Source organism: Phragmites australis, chromosome 6 (assembly GCF_958298935.1).
Source record: "Phragmites australis chromosome 6, lpPhrAust1.1, whole genome shotgun sequence".
Classification (NCBI taxonomy): Eukaryota; Viridiplantae; Streptophyta; class Magnoliopsida; order Poales; family Poaceae; genus Phragmites; species Phragmites australis.
This window is the reverse complement of record NC_084926.1, coordinates 19,010,108-19,031,564: the sequence shown is the minus strand read 5'-3', so window position 1 is coordinate 19,031,564 and position 21,457 is coordinate 19,010,108. Positions and strand designations below refer to the sequence as shown.

General features: G+C 44.3%; 2 protein-coding genes across 2 annotated transcripts; one reads left to right on the top strand and one right to left on the bottom strand.

The window, feature by feature from the left end:
• Nucleotides 1–3,872: 3,872 nt before the first annotated feature.
• On the bottom strand, nt 3,873–4,828 carry LOC133922045 (germin-like protein 2-4). The gene has a single exon (XM_062367202.1). It carries the CDS (start codon nt 4,699–4,701, stop codon nt 4,015–4,017), a length of 687 nt encoding a protein of 228 aa, XP_062223186.1. The 5' UTR covers nt 4,702–4,828; the 3' UTR covers nt 3,873–4,014.
• An 8,009-nt stretch (nt 4,829–12,837) lies between these two features.
• On the top strand, nt 12,838–14,026 carry LOC133922042 (protein BIC1-like). The gene has a single exon (XM_062367199.1). The coding sequence runs from the start codon at nt 13,216–13,218 to the stop codon at nt 13,708–13,710; it is 495 nt and encodes a 164-aa protein (XP_062223183.1). The 5' UTR covers nt 12,838–13,215; the 3' UTR covers nt 13,711–14,026.
• The last annotated feature ends 7,431 nt before the right edge of the window (nt 14,027–21,457 follow it).

Genomic DNA, 21,457 nt, shown 5'->3' with positions numbered 1-21,457 from the left:
TGTTCTTTATAGACGTTAATTTTGATGCATAGTAACTCTAACATGTTAGGAGTTGAACCTGCTGTATTTTGTTCTCCTACCATTTGTTGATCTTAAATTGTTGAACTTGTGATAAACTAAATCCTTATAATATGTTTACATTACTCGCTATTTATTATGCTTGACGTGATAAAGCTTATTGTAACGGCGTGTGTTCCAATCTCGGGTATAAAACAGATGCCAGGATTACCGGAATTCTATTCGTGTTAATCTTTTGTGGCTACGATTGTTATTGTGAGATGTGAGTTAACATGTAGCATGTTAAGAGATGGACGTGTGATAGCTCTCATCTTCTTAAATGATAATTCAAATGCTTAATTCAAATATAATTTGTATAGTTCTCTACACTACTATCGTCCGCTGAAGGGATGATAGATTTATAAATATAAAGATGTAAAATCCATTGTGACAGGTTAAAAACACTACTTCCATGGCTCTAAAAATTCAAAACACTTTCGAAATAGTGATGAAAATTTTTGAAAAAAAAATTATATTGTAGAGAATACTATAATCTAACTCTCTAAAAATATTTAGACAAAAATATGATATTTACTATGAGAAATAAAAAGACAAATTTCACTGTACATAGTTCTATCTACAATGAAATTTGTCTTTTTTATTTCTTATTTTAAAAGTAATTGTTTGAGTTGAAACTTTTTAGAGGAGATAGATTATAATATTTTCCATAATAAATATTTTTAAAGAATTTTTCATGACTATTAGCATAGTATTTTGAATTTTGATAGCAATATAACATATTGTTTTATTGATTTTTTTAACCATAATGTCCAAGATTCTCTAAAATGGACTTCGTATGAGAGAGTTATACCCGTTTTACTGGCGTGCTATCCTGAGACTCGACCATGACCATGACTAGAGTTCAGCCTCGAGTCCGAGTAGACTTGGCCTTCGAGGGGTGACGTCCGCATGAGGTTATGGTTCTTTTCCCATGTTTCTAAGCAACAAAACAACATAAAACTTAATAGTATTTTATTCTCTACAAAGAATATATGAACAATAAGAAACGAATCACCATGTGTGTATCCGAGGGAGCCATGGGCACATCATCGTTACCCATGTTTCTAAGCAAATCACGTTTAAAAGGGGTGGAACAAATCTGTTATGCATAGTAACCTTTAAAGCATTTCAAGTAGTAGGAGCTAATCCGTCAATGCATATCCTATTCCACCAGTTGATTGCAAAAAATTTAAATTCTCTAGTGGCTTAACTCTATGCATTTTAGAACTAAATGAGTATTAAACTTCTGTTCTACCATCATCTCTCAATCTTAATACTTTTCAGCATCATAAGCACCCTCAAAAGATGGTATAGTACACTTAACCTTAGCAAATGGATCATTTTTAATATGTGAGTTATGCTGCTGAAAATTATTACCTCTCATACCTTGACGGTTGAAGTTCAATCGGTTCATTTGTCGTTCATCAAAAGCGTCACATTCTTGTCTCAAAATTTCATCATTCGCGATGGACTCCTCTTGTTCATAGGCTGCACCATGAGGATCCACTCACCATTATTCGGTGGTGGATTAATCAATCGATCAAAGTGTGTTTTGAGCATTGCAATGCTTTCATTGAGTCGTTGCAATGCGGTATTGGTTCCTGCAAGCTTCTTGTCAATGTCGTCATTAATAGTTTGTCGATGATCATCCAACAACATTGTTAGTTCTTCCCTCAAAACACACTGTTTCACCTCCTATGCTTCTCCGGCTATGGTTAGTCGAAGATAGAAAACAACGAAAGATAAATTATTCCTATCGACTGCTAGGTGGTGGAGGTGGAGTCACACACTCTCAAACGTCTTACCATGCTCTTGCAAGTGTTCTTACCAATCACCGCAGTTGGCACAACCGGTGGCTGGTTCGTGATACCTTATCGGGTGTGAGTGAGATAGTTGCAAGGGGAGAAACTATTCTGATAAAGAGAAGATATAGCTTGGACAGGCAATATTTTGTAGCAAGGAATGGTAATAATTAAAATCAGATTAGCAAAGCTAAATAAAAGTCCACAGTATTCATCACAGTGCTGGCCCGAACACGTTCCTAGAACTAGCTCAATAAAATCGAAAATTATAACAGACACAAGCACAATGAAACAAAATTTGCAATACAAACTGATTCTCTCTTTTTTGCACTCTTTGTTTTTTTTTGGCACTCTTTGCTTCTTGCTTGCTTTTTTTTTCCTCTTTTTTTCTTTTTTTTTCCGAATGTGACATAAACTTAAAAACTCTTCTACTGCATTTTCTAAGACCATTGAGGTACTTGGGTCACAAACTTCTCTCTCTCTAAAATTTGGCTACCTCTGTTTGGACTATCGAGTGATACTTGAACTTTGTCGGACAATGCTCAATATGGTGAGTACGTAGGGTGTCCAAGAGCAGCCAGAATAGATAGACTACGACTAGGTTGTGGAGGCAAAAACGAGTGGATAGTTGAATCCGACTAGGTAGTCGATCCCTGATAGGATGGTCGGATCCGAAAAGGTGGACGATTCCGACTAGGTGGTCGGAGTGACTAGTCGGAACCCCGAGTGGGTGGTCAAAGTGGCTGGTCGGGACCACGAATGGGTGGTCGGAGCCACTAGTGGTCGATCCGAGTAGATGGTCAATTCGACCAGTGGTCGAACACGAGTTGATGGTCGACTCGGCTAGTGGTCGAACTCGAGTAGATTGTTAAAACGACTAGTGGTCGAACACAACTTGATGGTCGACTCGACCAGTGATCGAACTCGAGTAGATAGTTAAAGCGACTAGTGGTCGAGCATGACTTGATGGTCGACTCGACTAGTGGTCGAACTCAAGTATATACACAATCTCGGCTATAGTAAATAAGGCCAGATCGAGATACACAACGATTAAACAGCAAGACTCGATACTAGAAACTAGATCACGATGACTCGACTAGCAACCAACACACTGACGGTGGACTCAAACTGAACAACGTGAATACTGAAAACAAAATTGCGAAGGCACAAAGTGGTTTGGACAGCGGAAAAACTAAGATTTAGATATTTTTGTGGGGGCAATTGTCTAGACTCTAGGTAATGGAAAACGATAAAACAAAAGGGATAACTGAGATTACCTAATAGGCAACCGAGACTCTGATACCACTTGATACGCATTTGCCCGATCTTTCGAAAGGTGATATGATAAGTCAATTAGTTAGCTTCGATGTTGTTGATCCAAAGGCTCTGAACAGAACAAATCGAGAACCCTCGCAACCACTACACTACTACTCTGTGGTTATCAACCATACCAAGACACGATTGACTTCGGCAAGAAGGTTTTTCCTGCAAGCGAATCGAGAATACAAGTAAGAACAGGTAGATGCAATCTGAATATTGCTAATTACCAATGAAGCACTCGAGTTAGGGTTCAACAAACTGATAAACGGTAAAACTGTCTAAAACAGAATAATATAAGCTAAATCTGAGTCTAAACTACGATGACTACTGTGTATATATAGGGAAATATGAGGAGGTCGACCTAGGGAAATCATCTTGTGTAATTGTGTTGTTGAACAATCCTACATGTGTGGGAATGTATGATGCACCAAGAATTTGAAATTGTTTTTTTTCCCTATATATTTAAATTTGATGAGATTATTATTATATACTTGTATTACTGTAAAAAACTCCCTGTATAAACTCCTTGTTAGCTGGCGAACACAGGGCTGCTGCCCACGGATGGAGGACACAGGCACGGTTTCGTACCCATGACGGGTAATGAGCACAGGCGCGACATAGAATTTTGTTTGTGAGTGTGGGTCTGTGTAGCGTCTATAATCTGTACCTACCAACATTACACCCGATCGATCCTTAACAACCACCGCCAAATAATTCATGCAACATTAACAAATCAAAAGAAATATATTCCAACTCACAAGGTCTATCTGTAAACTAGTAATTAATCGCGCACGGCCGCCATGGCCGATCAATCAGCTTAGAGTAGTGTAACTAGCTAATCCTCCATCTCCGCCGTCTTGGTCTTGGGCGGCCCGAACCTCTTCTCAAGCCGCCGGAGCTCCGCCGGTGTGAGCCCGAATGCCCTCTCGAGCACGCCGTCCTTGATCCCGGACCCGAACACGGTCGCCGGGATGCGCACGATGCCTGGGTTCTCGCTGTTGAAGCTGCCGTAGACCGTGGCCGGCTCGTCGCCGGCGTTCATCTGGAAGTGCACCATGCCCCGCGGGAAAACCATAACCTCCCCCTTCTCGAGAACCTTGGCGAAGATGCGTCCGCCCGAGTCAACGAACCCCGCGTAGACGCGGCCGGCGAGGACGAGCGCCGTCTCGGTGGCGCGCGGGTGGTAGTGCGGCGGGTTGACGCCCCCCGCCGCGGAGAGGTCGGCGCGGGCGAAGGACATGCCGAGGGTGTGCAGCGCCGGGAACTGGGCCGGGGTCACGGACACCCCCGCGAAGCCCGTGTCCGCGGAGAAGTTGCCCGCAGAGCGCACGCCGGAGAAGGTGAAGTCGCTCGCCGTCAGGTTGGCGGGGCTCCTGCACGGGTAGGACGGGAGCAGAGCGAGCTCCACGGGCCGGCTGCGCCCGGCGTCCGGCACGCAGAAGTCCTGCACGGCGTCGGGGTCCGCTGTGGCCGCCGCTGGGAGAAGCGCGGCGAGCAGGAGGAGGAGATGATGCGCCGCCATTCTTGGTTGCTAGTGTCGGTCGCTTCTCTCACGGGTCAGCTGGTCTCACTTGTCACACTCTCAGTGTTTACCACTGGCTCGGCTAGATGCAAATGCAGTTTTGCCTGGACAGCAGGAGAGGTGATGTATATATAGGGACATGTTGTACAACAACTCAATATGCTACAATTTGTAACACACTGCCCTACGTGTAACTTTTAATCGTGCAGTATGTACCTTACATTTTATCCATGCTGTTAATGTGCAATTGTGACTTGCTAAAGTGCCGGTTTCTTGGAAATACAGTTGGGTGATGGGGGCAGAGGAAAGGAACAAGATACTTGGAATGGAACCAGGACAAAGCGTGGAGTACAGGATCTAGAGTCAACGAAGACCGTGGAGCTGGCAGGCGCCATTCTTGACCGGAAAAGTATTTCTTCATACTATCATCCACTGTACATAGAATAGGCTTCCAGGAATTGAATGGATTGTCCTTAAACAAAAGAGAGAGATGCGTGACGTTTGATGTAATTCTGTCGTGTGAGGAGGGCCATACCTTCAGACCCAGATTGCTGTCCATGATTCATGGATACTTGAATGGTTTGATGATGGCTTCATTTGGTGGAATATGAGAAACAAGATGAGATAGGTCTTGGTTTGATTTTTATAAACTATTGATAACGTTAGAGTTAAGTTATACCTTGATTAGTATGTATTTGTTGATGCGTGTTTTTGTTCTTGACTAACTAGAGTTGGAGAATGGAATTGGCAAACTTTGTCTAAATTTGGGAGTTTTGTGCCTCATCAGATTATCCGGTGCTTGAATTTTCAAGTCACCAGATGGTTCGTCGTTCGGGTTGTGAAGTGCATCGGAGCATTTCTAGTTGGAGACAAAACAGATACTACATATCGGATGGTCCAGTGTGTGGGGCAAGGTGACGCTGGATCATTTTCTTCCGAAGATAAGTTTTGGCGTCAAATTCGAAGTGATACACCGGATAGTCCGGATCTTTGGTTTGTGAACACCGGAAGTTACACCGGATTAATTCTTGTAGAGAGGCTGCATAATGAAGTTACGTGATGTTGAACTAACCGTATGATCCAGTGAGTAGGTCACTGAACACAGGAGGCTTTGCTGGAGCAATTCTTATAGAGAGGCTGCAGAAGGCAAGTCTAGTGAGGTTGTATGCACCGGATGTTCCGATGACTTAAGCCCAACACATTGGAAGGCTGCACCGGTGTGTTTTCTGTAGAGAGCAAATTTTCAGTGCGCAAAATAAAGCTACACTTATTGGATGGTTCGGTATTCAGAGGGTGAACACACTGCACCATTCAACATTCATAGTTTCTACAAGTTAGGATTTCAATTCTGAATTTTGATTTGGACTAACTTATGGTGGTTTGGAGTTGAAAAAATATGTTTGCTTGTCTCATGGTGTGCAGGTGATAGATGCATCTTGGCGATCGACGGTGGGATGATTGGGGCCAAGCGGGTTCTTGGCCAGACGATCAAGAAGGCCGAGCGAAGTCGAGGGTGATCTTAGCGGTACAGGTGGAGGTCAAGCGAAGCATGAGGTGATTGATGAAGACGGCGTGCTAATAAAGTTAAGCGAAGGGGATGTCAGTACAAGTGATAAGATGAAATGAGGGATCGGGAGCATGAAGGACTTGCCAGCGGTCAAGATCGCAAGACGGAGGACACACGTTGATATTGGAGCACTTGTTTCAGGTGGAAGTTAGTGGTGACTAGTCACACTTTGAGAAACGTGCTAGGGTTTCGTGGTTTGACCTCAAAACCATGGGAGGACTGGAGGGTCACGTGTCATTATCACGAGCTTGCGGCAAGACGAAGTAAGTCATGAAGAAGTTGTGGTCATTCGATGGATGAAGCAAAAAATAGACTAAAATACCCTGATGGTATGTAGAAATGCATTACCGGCGAATGATATTTTGAGAAAAGAAAACTTAAGAACCAAGTCATCTCACTAGGCCTATAAATAGATGAGTATGGCTGTAGAGAGAGGGGGAGCTAGCCATTTGAGAGCCTAGTGATAAGTTTTAGAGGAGAAGAGAGGATATACCTAGTCTTTGTAATATGCTAGACCTTTTGTGAGAGAAATAATTTAGTAATCTGTCGAAAATATGGTTGATTTTTGTGCTTAATAAATATTATTTTCTTACATATGCTCGTGTTTATCTCTTTCTAGTCTCCTTCTTTTGGTTCTCTTGTCTTTCTTGCAAGTTTTCCTATTTTCGTATTATTTTTTGTTTTTGTCTTTGAGCTGCAATCCTTTCACCTTGAGAAGTTATTCTTTTTGTTACAAAAAGTATAAAACGCATTCATTCATATTTATGAGAGAGTCTTAAGTTCCCTTGCATCTAGATCATCAACTTGAAAAGTTTCCTTATCCGGTGATTATTCTCTTTAGTTTCTTTGCAAGGTGCAAACTTTCGAATACTAAGATATATAGAATGGTTTTAAATAGAATCCAAGGTTCATATTCATTTATAGAGTCACGTTGTCTTGATACTTTTCTTTTGAACTTTGTCTCTGTTTTGCTTCAACTTAAATTTTAAGATAGGAAAAATAGAAGAACACCATTAGTTTCAAAAAATATTTGTTAATATTTCTATTTACCTGCTCTAATCCTACTTAATCATGCACGACATGCATGCAAATTGCAAGGTAATATTGGTACGGGCTGGGCCAGTGGTGACCCGTGCGTACGTACTCGCTTTTCGTTAGTTACGATTATGCCAGCATCTCATCTCGGCAATGATGCTTTCGTGGCGTAGCAGACTGCCCATGCCCGCTCCCGACCGAGAGCTACCGCATCGGCCGCCGCCGGATATCTCTTGCCACTGACGCAACTGGCGCTCTCCATCTCCTGCATCATTGCGAGCACTGAGGTGAGGCATATATAGTGATTAGTGTTCAGTTACTATACTCTCCTGCCTTCATCAAACCTAAGTACCTAACTAATACTACAATAAAGTGGCATCGCGTGCGGATGCTTCCAGCAAAAGCACACTTTTGGAATGAACAAGCAGAACCCTCGATATGAAACTTTTTCAATGAGAGATAACAGGAATAGAAAAAAGAACTTTTTTAGGGAACATGAATAGGAAACATGATCAGAGGATCAGAGCACAGTAGTACAACAGTGGTCCACTCCACCACAAGGAGCAATGGGCCAAACATTCTCTCAGTTTGGGCCATGTATGTTTTCCCTCGTTTTGGGGCTACGGATGGGTCAGGCACTCTGGGCCTGGTTTGTCTCGTAGGCTCATCGGCCATTATAACCTGCACGGTATCGGCAGTGGTTGTCTGTTCGATCTTTTTTATTTTTGTATTTTTTAAATAAAAAATTGTAAATATATGTGTCCATTTTAAAAAATATACAGATCTAGACTAGTGTCGTCTTTTCAGCAGGCAATAATTTTAAATTTTTAAAAAATATTATGTTCCAATGCTTTCAATTAAAACACTATCAAAATAGTCATGACAAAATTTGTGGTGTAGATGATGATATTATCCAGCTCTCCAAAAAATGCCAGACAAAAATACAACTTGTACAATGAGAAAAAAAAAGGATAAATTTCAGAGCATTTGTCTTTTTTTCTCATTACACAAGTAATGTTTGGGTTAAAATTTTTTAAAAGCTAGATGATAGCATCCTCTAAATCACATAATTTTTCGTGATGATTTCGATAATATTTTGAATTAATGTAATATTTCTTATTTTTTAAACCTATCGCCTGGAAGGTCGACAAGAGTCTTAGATCTATAATTTTTCAAAATAGATACATATATTTATAATATTTATGTTAAAAAAATAAAAAAATTATTGTCTGTTCCTGTCTTAAAAAAACAGTGGATGTCTGTTTACGAGATTGCCATTTGCAAATGACTTCGGCGGCTCGCACATGAACAAGTCATATCTCAATGACGCTACCGAAGAAAGAAAAGCGAGAGCGACTTGCTGGTTGCTGCACCTATGGCAATCTGGCTGATGCAAACAAGTAGCATTTTGTGGCTGAATGACATGGCTCGCTTGCCTTTCGAAATCCTTTTACCACCCATCGTAGTTTTATTTCTTTAAGCTAATGCTTTTGTATGGACTTGCGATGTATCTGTCAAGTTCCTGTTGATGCAATTTCATTTTAGATTAGTTCCTGTTGATGCATTTAGAGAGGACCGGAAATAACAGGCTTGATACATACAGCCTTGTCCATTTCCATTTTCCAAGATCTTTGCCACTAGTTTCCAATTCCTCCAAGTTGAAGCCTCAAGTTGTTAGGGGCTTTCTCTCAACAAAAAAAAAAAAAAAACCAAATGGAAAAGTTCATTTACTCCTCAAAACTATTTTTTATCCACTTAACCCTCTGAACTTCTTTTTTGTCTCACAAAACCCATCAAACTACTAATACCATGTCATTTCACCCCTAATGATATTTGTCTGTTTTTCTCTTTGCACAACTCATTTTTTAAGTTGAAATTTTGTGAGGTGATAGATGATCTCACACTTTATGGTACGAAATATTTTCGTATTTTTTCATGATAATTTGCATGCATTTTTATATTTAAGGGGTTAAAAGGATCTCAAGTGCTCCCAACCAATGCAAATTGTCACACAAAATTCTCAAAATATTTTGTAACATAGAGTATGATGTCTTCTCTCATCCCACATAATTTCAACTTAAAGATGACTTGTATAAGGAGAAACAGAAAAGACAAATTGTGTTACAGAGTGAAGTTGTGACTAAGTTTTCATAGTTCAGGGAGTTAGGTGAGACAAAAAAATTCTTCTGAGGGTTAAATGAACAAACAAAATAATTTGAGGAATAAAAATAGACTTCTAAAAAAAAGAGTTGTCATGAATGGATCTTGATCTTTGCTCTAGAAATAGGCATATTATTACTTTAGCTGGAAGAAAGGGCTAGTAACTTTTGCAAAATAGGCATTTGTGGTTTTGCATAGCTCACTCAAACAATCAAGGTTTTGTGCCAATATGAGTGACTGAGCTCCAAAAGCAAATGGCACATTTACATTAGCCCATTTGCATCTATAAAATGTGTGCAGCTGTCGATTTTTCAGAGGCCACACATCCTTGGCGGCGCCTTGATAACCACACACATATAGACCGCCCATATCAGGGGCTCGAGAAAGGAGCTGCCGGCAGCTCCAACTTTCCGGTGATTCAGTTGCCGGTGATATAAAAGCGACACCCACCCTTCAAATTGCATGGGTCATTGTCGCAGGAAAAAGGCAAAATGGGCGCATCAGAAATAGTTTCTTCCACTTCTCTGTCTCGCGCGGACGCCTACAGTTGTGCCACACCTGAGCTTAGGGCAGTACCGAAGCCACCCTTTGCACAAAAAAAAAAAAACCCCCTACAGATGTCGTTTGGTGAGGACGCAAAGGGTGTGGCTTCTGGGGCTTTAACAAGTGCCTGCGATTTGCTACTGCGCCTACGAGCTTATCTCCAGGGGTCCTTCCTAGCAAGGATCAGACGATCAGTGGAGGAGCCGGAGCCAATATATCATGAGTATCATTAGTTAGGTCTTTTTATCTAAAACTATATGTGATTTAAAATTAATTTGAAGTATTATTGTATTAGATGGGGTTAGTAAAAAGGTGTGGGGTCAATTGACCCCATAACTTTCACATACATTCGTCATCTTTGAGTATCAGCATTTTGGATGGGTAGTCCCAAAATTGTTGAACCGTCATAGCGATCGAGAGATTGATCCATAACAAGGTGTAGATATGAGTTCTATGATTTTCTAGGTGGTGCATAGTAGTGAATGGCGAGCGCGGTTGATTACAACAGGCAGTATTAGCCGGCACTAGTGGTGACAATATGAGGGAAGTGGTGTGGGCAAGCGAGGCAGATGAGAAAGAGAGAGGAGGTGATGCTAGACTACAAAATGAGTGAGGCAATGTAATATCTCTAGCAAGAACACAGTACGTGGAAAAACATTTTTAATAACAAGTGATAATCGTTAATTAGCAATGAGTCTTGTATTCATCACTCTAAACGTATCACTAATAAGAGATTATTAGTGATATCATTAGTAACGGATTATAATCATAACCTGTCACTAATGTTTCATCAATAATGATGGGTCACGATTATAACCCCTCATTAATGACTGCATATTAGTAATCTTGACCCGTCACTAATGACTGGATATTAGTGACGGGTCGTAATCTTTATCCAAATTTGTATTAATATATGATGAAGTTTTGAATATCTCATACAAACGATCACAATTTGATAGGTGATTAAGAGTACATTTGGTAAAATAGGCATATGTTTTGCATACAAACTCCGATTTTCATATTTTTTACTTTACAGATATCTATAGAAAAAGTTACATCCATTTCTCCCCTACTTTATAGGGTTCAGCAAATTTTTTGAGGCCAAATTTGGCCTGAAAGATTGAGTTCTCGCCTTGTAAAGTTTCTACATTGTTTCAGAATGCGCATTTGTGTATATAACCGCCACCCCTTATATCAAACTTAGGCAGAAATGTACAATGATTCCTATTCTAATGCTACCGAAGTGAGAAAAAAATAAAAATATATTTGTGAATAACTCAAGATCATATTTGCATTGCTGAGCATTTAAATAGAGGGCTAAAATAACATATTTTATTTGAGCAGGGAACACTTGTTGAGTAGACAAAGACTAGCATGTTACAAAACAGTCGTATGATTCAATTTCCACATCTTTTTATCGATGGAAAATACCACAAGCAGAACCCTTACCAAAGTTCTACACTAATGAATACCGTCATTAGTGATGGACCTGTCACTAATAACTAGCCTAAGACGATCCATTACTGATGACCTAGGTATTAGTGTCGGGTCACAACTTGACCCATCACTAATGACTGGCATAGGACAACCTATCACTAATGATCAGGTCATCAGTGACGGGTCACAATTTGATCAATCACTAATAACTGACTTAGGACGACCCGTCACTAATGACTAGATTAGATGACCCATCACTGATAATCTAATCATTAGCGATGGGTCATAACTTGACCTATCATTATCATAAGTAATGGATTATGTTACAATTCGTTACTAATAATCACTCATTTATGACGGATTTATGTCTGGTGCTGGTCAGAAGGCACATTAGTGACGGGTCATAATAGAAGAGCCAAGTGTTGCATACTCCTCTAAATTTATTTTTTGGAAACTGTCATAGCCTATTAGAATCGGGTTATTCACTCTTTTAAATTTAAAAGAGTGAATGACCCAATTCTAATAGACTATTGCACCTCCGAAGATGAATACGACGATTGTGAGGCCCACTCTCCCTCCGAACATAGATACCCAACGAGAGGCTAGCCCGGTGGTGTGTGGGTGGGGTGGCGAGGTGAAGGGAGCGCCGCCTGACCCGGTGCTAACCATGGACCGTGGGCGGACTCAGGGTGAGAGCGCAGCATCGGAGTGGTTAGCGGCGGGAGGGTCGAGACGGCGGTGGAAATTGGACGGTGTGACAAGGCGGCGGAAACCGTAGGAGGTGGAGGAAGCGATAGGCTGGAAGTTGAAGAAAGGGTGCTGGGAGGGGTCACGTTCGATCCGTTGTGGCATTAACATCGTCCACTCAAGAATCCTGCTCCAGGAGCTTTGTTGAAAACATAAAGTACTACAATATACGTATGCACATAAATGATGCACCTCCCAATGTTCTGGTGGGTTCGATACATGTAGCATAGACTTCACAAAGAAAACCAACGACACCTTAGTTTCTGGGCACCAAGCGGAGATGACTCGGACTGCGAAGCAGAGACTCTACACTTGCTGCCAATCTGAACGTCAAGGCGGCCGATGAGGTTATTTAACAATTTGTTACTCTTGGGATTGAGTAATTAACAATTTACTATATCGTTCTAATGTTAGTGATTCAGATGATTCATATACTGTTACTCTCGAGAGAGTAGAATTGTCGTCGCTTATAAGAGTAGCAAATTATTAATTGCTCCTGCGGGAGGCTGCCGTCTGAGAGCAGCCGCGTAGCCAAGTGGACCCTTCAAAAAATCCAGAGCTATTCGCATCAACCCAATGGCTCTGGTGCGGCCAACCAGTCCAGCTCCAGCTTCACGCCACGCCCACCTGCTGACACGCACGACGCGCCCCGGCCAATCAAGCATCGCGCGGCGCAGCCATGTATATTCTGCCCGCGCCAGCGTACGTACGTGCTCCGATCCTCCTGCCCCCGCGCACCACGTAGCTGGGCTAAGTGCAGCCACACACGCCCCCTGCGAGGCCACGCTCTCCTCCCGCGCACCATAGGTCCATCACATCTCGAGCCCCGCGCGCGCGCCCCCGCCCCCGCCCGCCCGTCCCGCCTCTTAACGTCTAGTAGTACACAACCCCTCCACCCGCCCGCGCGCCTGCTCTCCCACCAACCGATCCCCGATCTTTTCCTCCTCGCATACCCGCCAGTTGCACCACACCATAGCACCTATATCGCGCCGGGAAATCAACCACGCAGCGAGGAGCGAGCCTGCATGGCGCCGTCCGACTCTGAGCCATGCACGCAGCGGCCACCTGCCGAGGAGCTGCAGCCGGCGATGGCTCGCGACCCTGCTTCGGAGGAGCGGGCGCCGGCGGCAGGCACTTTCGAGTCCGCCCAGGCGCCGGCTGAGGCGGCCAGACAGGCTCAGGCAGAGGCGGAGAAGAAGAAGGACAGAGCAGCGGAAGCGGCAGAAAGCGTCGGCGTGGAGGTGGCGAGGCGGCCGGCGGCGGGGGAGGAGAGCGCGCGGGAGCGGCTGAAGCGCCACCGGACGGAGATGGCGGGGCGGGTGCGGATCCCGGAGATGTGGGGCAAGGAGCGGATGCTCAAGGATTGGGTCGACTGCGCCGTCTTCGACCGCCCGCTCGCCGCCACCACCGGGCTGCTCACCGCCCGCGACGCGCTCGTTGCCGAGTGCGCCGCCGCGCGCCCTCGGCCCGCGCACGGCTCCACGGGGCGCCCGCTCCGGGTACAGAACGGCTGCTCGTGATCGATCAACCTCGAGCGTGCTAGTTGAGACTGCTTTGTTTTTGCTTCTTCTCATTCCAAGTGATCGCGTACGTACGTTACGAGCTCGATCTCTATTTGAATCTATTAGCCGGAGTATAAATTTGGTCGATGGTACCCCATGAAGTAATATCGGTTACTCTACTCATGCTTGACTAGTACTGGTGGATGTAATTAACTAGTTGATCACCATTTAGGCATGTTACAATATTATTGTTCGAACAAATACTCCATGACAGCTGAGTGGATTATTCAAGCTGTTGTTTAAACCATCGGCATCTTTCATTTTGTCATGTTCATGAGATTGCTAATTTGCTAATATTGGATGCATATATATAAGCTAGCTAGAATTGTGTTTATCTGATCCTACTCTATTCAATCGAATTATCTGTTCCATCAACCGTCGCCAAATTTGATTAGCGATGAGTAAATTGTAGATAAGCTCTGAAATCCAAATACGAGTGGTGTCGCATGTACTCATAGCTTGGCCATCTTTAGTTCATCTATGCGTGCTTAACTGTGGTAGAATTGAATAATCTACTACTGCCTCCATCAAAGACATCGATCTGATATATAGACAAATATCCCTAGGGAGGCCTTGAGCCAAGAGCGCAGATTTAGATCTCCATGAACCAGCACAAGACTCTGCAACAACGTCTAGCCGACGTGACCTAGCCTCTTGCCCTTCTTTCGTTCGATCTTCTTTCCGTTTGTGGAACAGATTCTCCCTCATTTACTGTGCATGCCGTATCCGCTGGCTAGTCAACTGGCTAGTCCCACTCAGGCCAAGCACGTTAGTGCCGGCTTACATGCCGCCTCAGCATTGACATATAGCCTTAAGATGATTTATCAGTACATTTTCAGCTGTCTCATAATAATTTCATAATTCTTTAATTTATGTATATAACAAATGAATATGTGTATGTAACAAATAAATTATATGAGTTACGTAACAATGACAACTCGTAAAGTGGTTTATGAATATTCTCGTGGTACTAAATTTTATATTATGAGATGTTGCTTCACGAAACAACCACCTCTTTCTGTCATCTCTCTCTCCTCCATATCACCTACAATACTATGTGACATTACATGAGACGACTTATTTACCACTGAAACGTAGAATATTAGCTCTTTTATGATACCCACAAAAGATTATGGGCCATCATTTAATTTGATTTAAAGGTGAAGTTTTTTTAAGGGTATATACAGAACGTACACAACCCAAGCACATTCCACTCACCATATGCACACACACATGCATCAACGTTACTTATACACGCTATGAGAGATTAGAGGGCACAGACCCTTAGTGTCTGAGAAACACGCATTACCACTAAAGGCCAAGGTTATTTTTTATTTTCATGTACTCTCGTGGGTTAGGAGGGAGTATCATCCACGTGGGCGTAAAACTGTAATTTTGTGCAGTCATTAGGCAGTGATTGGGTGGGCATAAGAGTAATTTTGCTTCAGCCCTAGCAGCAGGTATTGGTTTGGGCCTTCGCCCCAATCCAACAGTTCGTTCTTCCTTCCTCCAGTGTGCACCAAGCCACCAACCGCCGATGGAGAAGATCGGCAGCGCATGGTCAAGTGGTGACTGAGGAGCCGGAGATTGTACGTGATTGCGTGCTACCGCCTCCGCGGAGTTATTAATTGTCATCGTCGGCCTGCATCTACGTCACTTCCAGCCAATTGGCCCCCACCGTGGAACTCGCGACCTACCCCTCCTACCTGGACCGAAGCAAGATCGATGCAATCGGCTCCCTCGCCGCCGTGGGAATGGGCAGGAGGCGTGGATTCAGGTGGGGATGGGAGCAGCAGTTCTGAGGCTCAAAATAATGTGCTAACAATCGATTCTGATAATTCTGTCTTGAACTGCAACATGTAGCCTTACTCACAGTCGATTAGAGAGTACAGGACGTTAGCTAGAATTCATTTGATTGTAAATATAAGTGAAGTGAACAGAACAAATCAAGGTTCGGATGGTATATGATTTATAATGGTGTCAAACCATCTTGTTCTTCTCATCTTTTACTAGAAAGGCGCCGGCGAACAAAGGTGATAGGATGACCGTGACTCCAAGAGCGGCAGAGGCGAGTGCGAGCATGCCGCGAGGGCATGCTCCAACGGTGGCGTGGTGAGGTGCGGCCGAGAGGACGACCATGTGAGCTGGACGACCATGTGAGCTGCGAGACGTCAGCGTGAATAACCACCACTACTATAGAACACTATATATATAATATCTTAACAGTATTGGTTTAACAGTAATCGTTAGTGAAGACGTATTAGTGTCGGTTCTTAAACTCTCGCACACGAACAACTAAGCAGCTAAGAACTGACACTGACAGTGACTATCAGTGTTGGTTCTACATACCAACCGGCACTATTAATTACTATAGGATAAAAGCCTACATTCTCCCCCAGCTCGACTAGAATAGAGCCGTCGCTAGCCCAAGCAAACAACGCTGACCGTGATTTTTTTGTCATCCTGCGGTTGAAGGATTCAAGATTTGGAGTTAATTGTCTAAGGTTAGTGAGATGATTTATATTTTATTTTTAGATAGATTTACTTGGTAGAGTGCTCTAGGATTGATGATTAGTGCTTGTTCCATGGTTATAGATTTTGAGATCCAATTGAGATCTAAGTTAAGAAAAATTTACAACTTTTTCATTGTTAGATGTATAGAGATGATATACATTTTATTCTTAGTTGAATTTAGTTACTAGATTATTCTAGGTTTGAATTTAGGTGGTTGTTCCTTGGTGTTGAATTTTGGAATGAGCGAGAGCTTCAATATCGATATAATTTAGAGAAAGATCGTAATTTTGTCATTGAGATGATTTAAAGAGTAGATTAAAGTCACATGTAAATAGAAGTGGGTGCGTACATTAAAATCTTGGGATAATTGCAAATTTTTCACTACATGAACTGTTATTGTCATTAAAAAATTACAAAAATACCACTAGAATTGTCATTCGAATGGCATCCTTGGAAAAAACCTAGAGAGGTATTTGCAAATGCCCCTAAAATCTAGCTTCAATTTCTAGTATATGGATTGCGTATATTTTTAAAGTCTTAAATTTAAATAATAATCCAGTGATTTTCTATATACATTAATCAACCTGGTGAATTTAACACATTTGATAGAATACTATATTGTAGGGATGTCATGTCCACCCACGGGTCGCAATTGAACAAGGCAGCCTTTGGAAGGCGGGTTTCCCGACCCAGCCAAAGTACTAGAAGGAGATGAGCCCTTAAATAGGGACCAATTAAGATGCGATATAATTCAATAAATTTATTCTAGATTTTGAAATGTTTAATGATTATAAGTTAAATTGGTTTAATTATAATGATTTGTAAATGGACCAGTCATGGATGTACAAGGATCGAGGGCCAGAGTTCGTTGTTGGCGATGAGGCTTTTTGAGGTTTGTCTCGGCGTACAAGAAGCCAAAAAAGAAGCGTGCCAATCACTATATATATTGTCCGTGTGTCGAATGCAAGAATAAGAAGCAGTTTTTAAATATAGAGCAGATCCGTGCACACTTGATTCGCAGGGGTTTCAAGGCTAGCTATACCCGTTGGACTGAGCACGGTGAACTTGAAGGTGTTGGGCATGAAGGATAACCAACAGTCGAAGAAGATAGAGATAACGATATGATGGCTAACAAAGATTTCGATATGTCAGCATTTGAAGATACATTTGTCAAGAATGATGGAGGGAACACTTTTGTTGGAAACAATGAAGACGACATAGAACAAATATTGCATGATAGGGAGGGGGACTTCACCAGTGAAAGACAATATCAAAAGTACCAGAGCATAATAGAGGACCCTAAAACACCAGTTTACTCGAACTATAAAGATGAGCACAACAAGTTGCATATGATGCTGACACTGAGGCAAATGAAGGCTAGCGATGGTTGGGCCGATAAGAGCTTCAATGAAATGTTAGAATTATTGGGGGAATTGTTTCCAAAGGGGAACGTGTTGCCCGAAAACATTTACCATGCCAAACAGATTATCTGCCCATTGAGATTGGATGTAGAGAAAATACATGCATGTGGAAATGACTGCATGTTGTTTCGTGACGAGGATGCAGACTTGGAAGCGTGTTGCGTTTGCAATGCACCACGGTACAAGTGCAACATTGATGATATCGAGAGCACGTGGGGGTGAAGAGAAAGAACAAAAGACCCCCCATTAAGGTGGTTTGGTATTTCTCTATAATCCCCCGTTTATAGCGATTGTTTGCTAATAGAGTGAATGTCGAGTTGATGCGATGGCACACCAAACAGCGCAAGAAAGATGGAATGCTTAGACATCGTGCTGGTGGCATGCAATGGAAGATATTCGATACAAAATACAAGGAATTCAGAGATGAAGTGAGGAATATAAGGTTCGAGTTGAGTACGGATGGGATGAATCCTTTTGGCAACACGAGAAATACTCATAGCACTTGGCCCGTGACTCTCTGTATCTACAACCTTTCACCTTAGATGTGTATGATGTGGAAGTACCTTATGATGCATTTGTTGATTAGTGCCGAATCATTCAGGCAACGATATCGATGTGTATCTTAAACCATTGGTTGAGGATCTTCTTGTACTGTGGAAAGATGGTGTATGAGTATGGCATGAGTACAGACGTGAGAATTTTACCCTGCATGTATGTTGTTTGTGACGATCTCAGATTGACCTGTTCTTGGTAACCTATTAGGGCAGACTGTAAAAGGGTACAATGAATGTGCTCACTGCTTGGAGGAAACCGGGGGGGGGGGGGGAGGGGCGGTGGTTGATGAAAAGTCAAAAAATGATCTTCATGGGTTACCGTAGATTCCTTCATCCAGATCACCCATACCGCAAGAATAAAGAAGCTTTTGATGGGACAGTGAAGCATCGTCAAGCTATGAGGATTCGCACTAGAGAATAGATATTTAAGATGGTAAAGATAGTCATACTTGAAAAGGGGCCAGACAGTACAAAAATATCGGTTGGGCAACATGCTCCTATGTAGAAAAAGATATCAATATTCTGGTTGCTGCCTTATTGAAAGTATCTTATGGTCCGACACACAAACGACGTTATACACGTGGAGAAGAATATGTTTGATAGCTTGATTGGTACCTTACTAGACATATCTAGCAAAATAAAAGATACACTAAATGCACGGCTGGACCTGGAAGAAATAAATGTCAAGAAGGACCTACATTACATACAATTAGACAATGGTAAAAAGAAGCTTCCTACAGCTTGCTACACTATGAGCAAGGAAGAGAAGATCAGCCTTTGTGGTTACTTGCATGATGTCAAAGTTCCGACTGGTTACTCCTCCAACATCAGGAGCTTGGTAAACATGAAAGATAAGAAATTAGTTGGCATGAATTATCATGATTGTCACGTGATGATAATGTAGATGCTTCCAGTTGTAATTAGAGGTATTCTGTCAGATAAAGCTATGTTCGTTCTTCAACGCAATTTCACAGATGGTCATTGATCCAAACAAACTAGCAAAGCTGCAGGAAGATGTGGTCCATATTGTCGGTGAATCAGGAACCAGGGGTCCCCGAATCCCGAGGCCAGACCAGCAATCCGCCACGTGGAACCATCCCGCGGAGTCTCCTCCGCGAGGTAAAAAAGATTAAGTCCCGGGAGAGGGTGCTCGGGGCCACAGTCAGTGGTCCCCGAGTACCCAAGTTCCCCGATGATCTGCGAAGTCTAAGTGCGGGGAAGAAAGTGCTCGGGGAGGTATACGGTGACCCCCGAGCACACGAGTCCCCTGACGATCAGGAAAGCTAAGTACCGGGAGAAGTGTGCCCGGGGCCGCGAGCGGTGGCCTCCTGGGCACCCAAGTATCCCGAGGACCCACTAAGGGAAGTTCCGGGAGAGAGTGCTCGGGGTTGCGTGCAGCGGCCCCCGAGCACTCGGTCCCCTGAAGGTTCGTACAAGTGTGCCCGGGAGAGAGTGCTCGGGGAGGTGAACAGTACCCCTGAGCGCTCGGTTCCCCGAGGATCAAGAAAGGGCATTCTCGGGAGAGAGTGCACGGGGAGGTGAACAGTGACCCCCGAGCACTCGGTTCCCCGACGACTCAGAAAGCACCCCGACAGTGGCCCCCGCAGGAGCCCACTGATGAGGTGTCAGCCAGTCAAAGGCCCAAGGCCGCATTTAAAGAGCGCGCGTGGCCTGTCACCTCCAACTGCTCCCGCCACGCTTGGTGTCAGTTCCTGCCACATTCTGGCAGAAGGGTGTGGGGTCATTAAATGCACGGGTCCCATCCCGTGCCATCCGGCCGGTCTCGGGATATCGTCGTAAGGGCCGAGATGTTCCGTCTGCCGCGCTGCTGTGGCCGGAGAACAAGACAGGGTGGGCACGCCGGGCCGCTCTGCGGCTGCCCGGTGGGCCCTCTCCATGGCGTCCGTTGCCAGTGCATTTATGGTGATGGATGACCGGGCGTGGGGCACATTTTCCACCCTCGGTCACTTCGCACAGAGGCTATGATGACGCCCTTTCCATTTATGGTATCTTGGAACTCGTGCCCCCCCCCCCGTTCGGGGCACGCTGCCATCGGCGGGTATTTAAAGCAGCCGGCAGCATGAACAAAGACAAGTTTTTGAGGCTTTGAAATCTCTGAGAAAGCTCTCCGGCGCTCAAGAATATCAGAATAGGCTTTAAGCAGAGAAGAGAAGAGAAGATCGAGAGCATCCAAAGCCAACAGACACACGCAGACCGAAGAACAAGGAGCCTCAGGCTCTAAGATAGACAAACATTCTTGTAACCAGCAACATTCTTGAGGGACATTCTCAGGGCATTCATAGTATCCATACAGGAGTAGGGTGTTACGCCTCCGTGCGGCCCGAACCTGTCTAAACACCAGCGCATTTACTTCGTTCCGCACTAGATCATTCCACCCCACCGGCCATCACATTCATACTCATTTATTTCTCCGGTGAACATATTCAGGATCATCCCCCCGGCCGAATCTTTAAAAAGGGGTCCCTCAGGATCCCTGCGACAGGAGTTAACCCTCCGACAGCTGCGCGCCAGGTAGGGGGGAAGCATCCCTGGATTTTTTTTATTTTCTTCTGCAGAAAAAATGGCCGGTGGTCATCGTCTCCAGCGCTCCGGCTCCAGCTCTAGTGGGGAAATAGAGCCCCTTGCTCAGGAGGCCCGAGTCGCTGCTGCGTCCCAGCAGCAGCCACGATCTGCACGCACGGTGTTCCCCTCAAGGGGACCAGGGCCCTGGGCCCAGCAGGGCCGCCGTCGCCGTCGCCGGTGCACTACCCAACCCCCAGCAGGTGGCCGAAACTCCTGCCACCAGGTCCGTGTCTGGCCGAAACTCCTGCCACCTCGACGGCGGCGCCCCGAACTGCCTCCTGGGCGGCCTCCTCCTCGGCTTCGACCACCCCTTCCCGAGCTGGTTCCAGCGGGAAGTTCAGGTCCCGGCTTCGGTAGCAGGCCAAGACATGCTCGGCCACTGCTTGGGCCAAGCCACGCCCTTCCCGGGCGGCTAGCTCCTGGACGTCCTGAGGGAGCACCTCGAGGCGCTGGCTGATTCTCTGGAAGACAAGGGCGATGTGGCCGACGCCAGTCCCCTTCGCCTCCACATGGACTCGCCCGAGCCCGTCCACCCTCACGGACCTCTGCGCTTGTCGAAGAATGTCTTCCATCATCAGCTTCACGTTGGCCCGTTCGGTCTTGGTGGTCTCGAGCTCCTCCGTCACGCTCTGC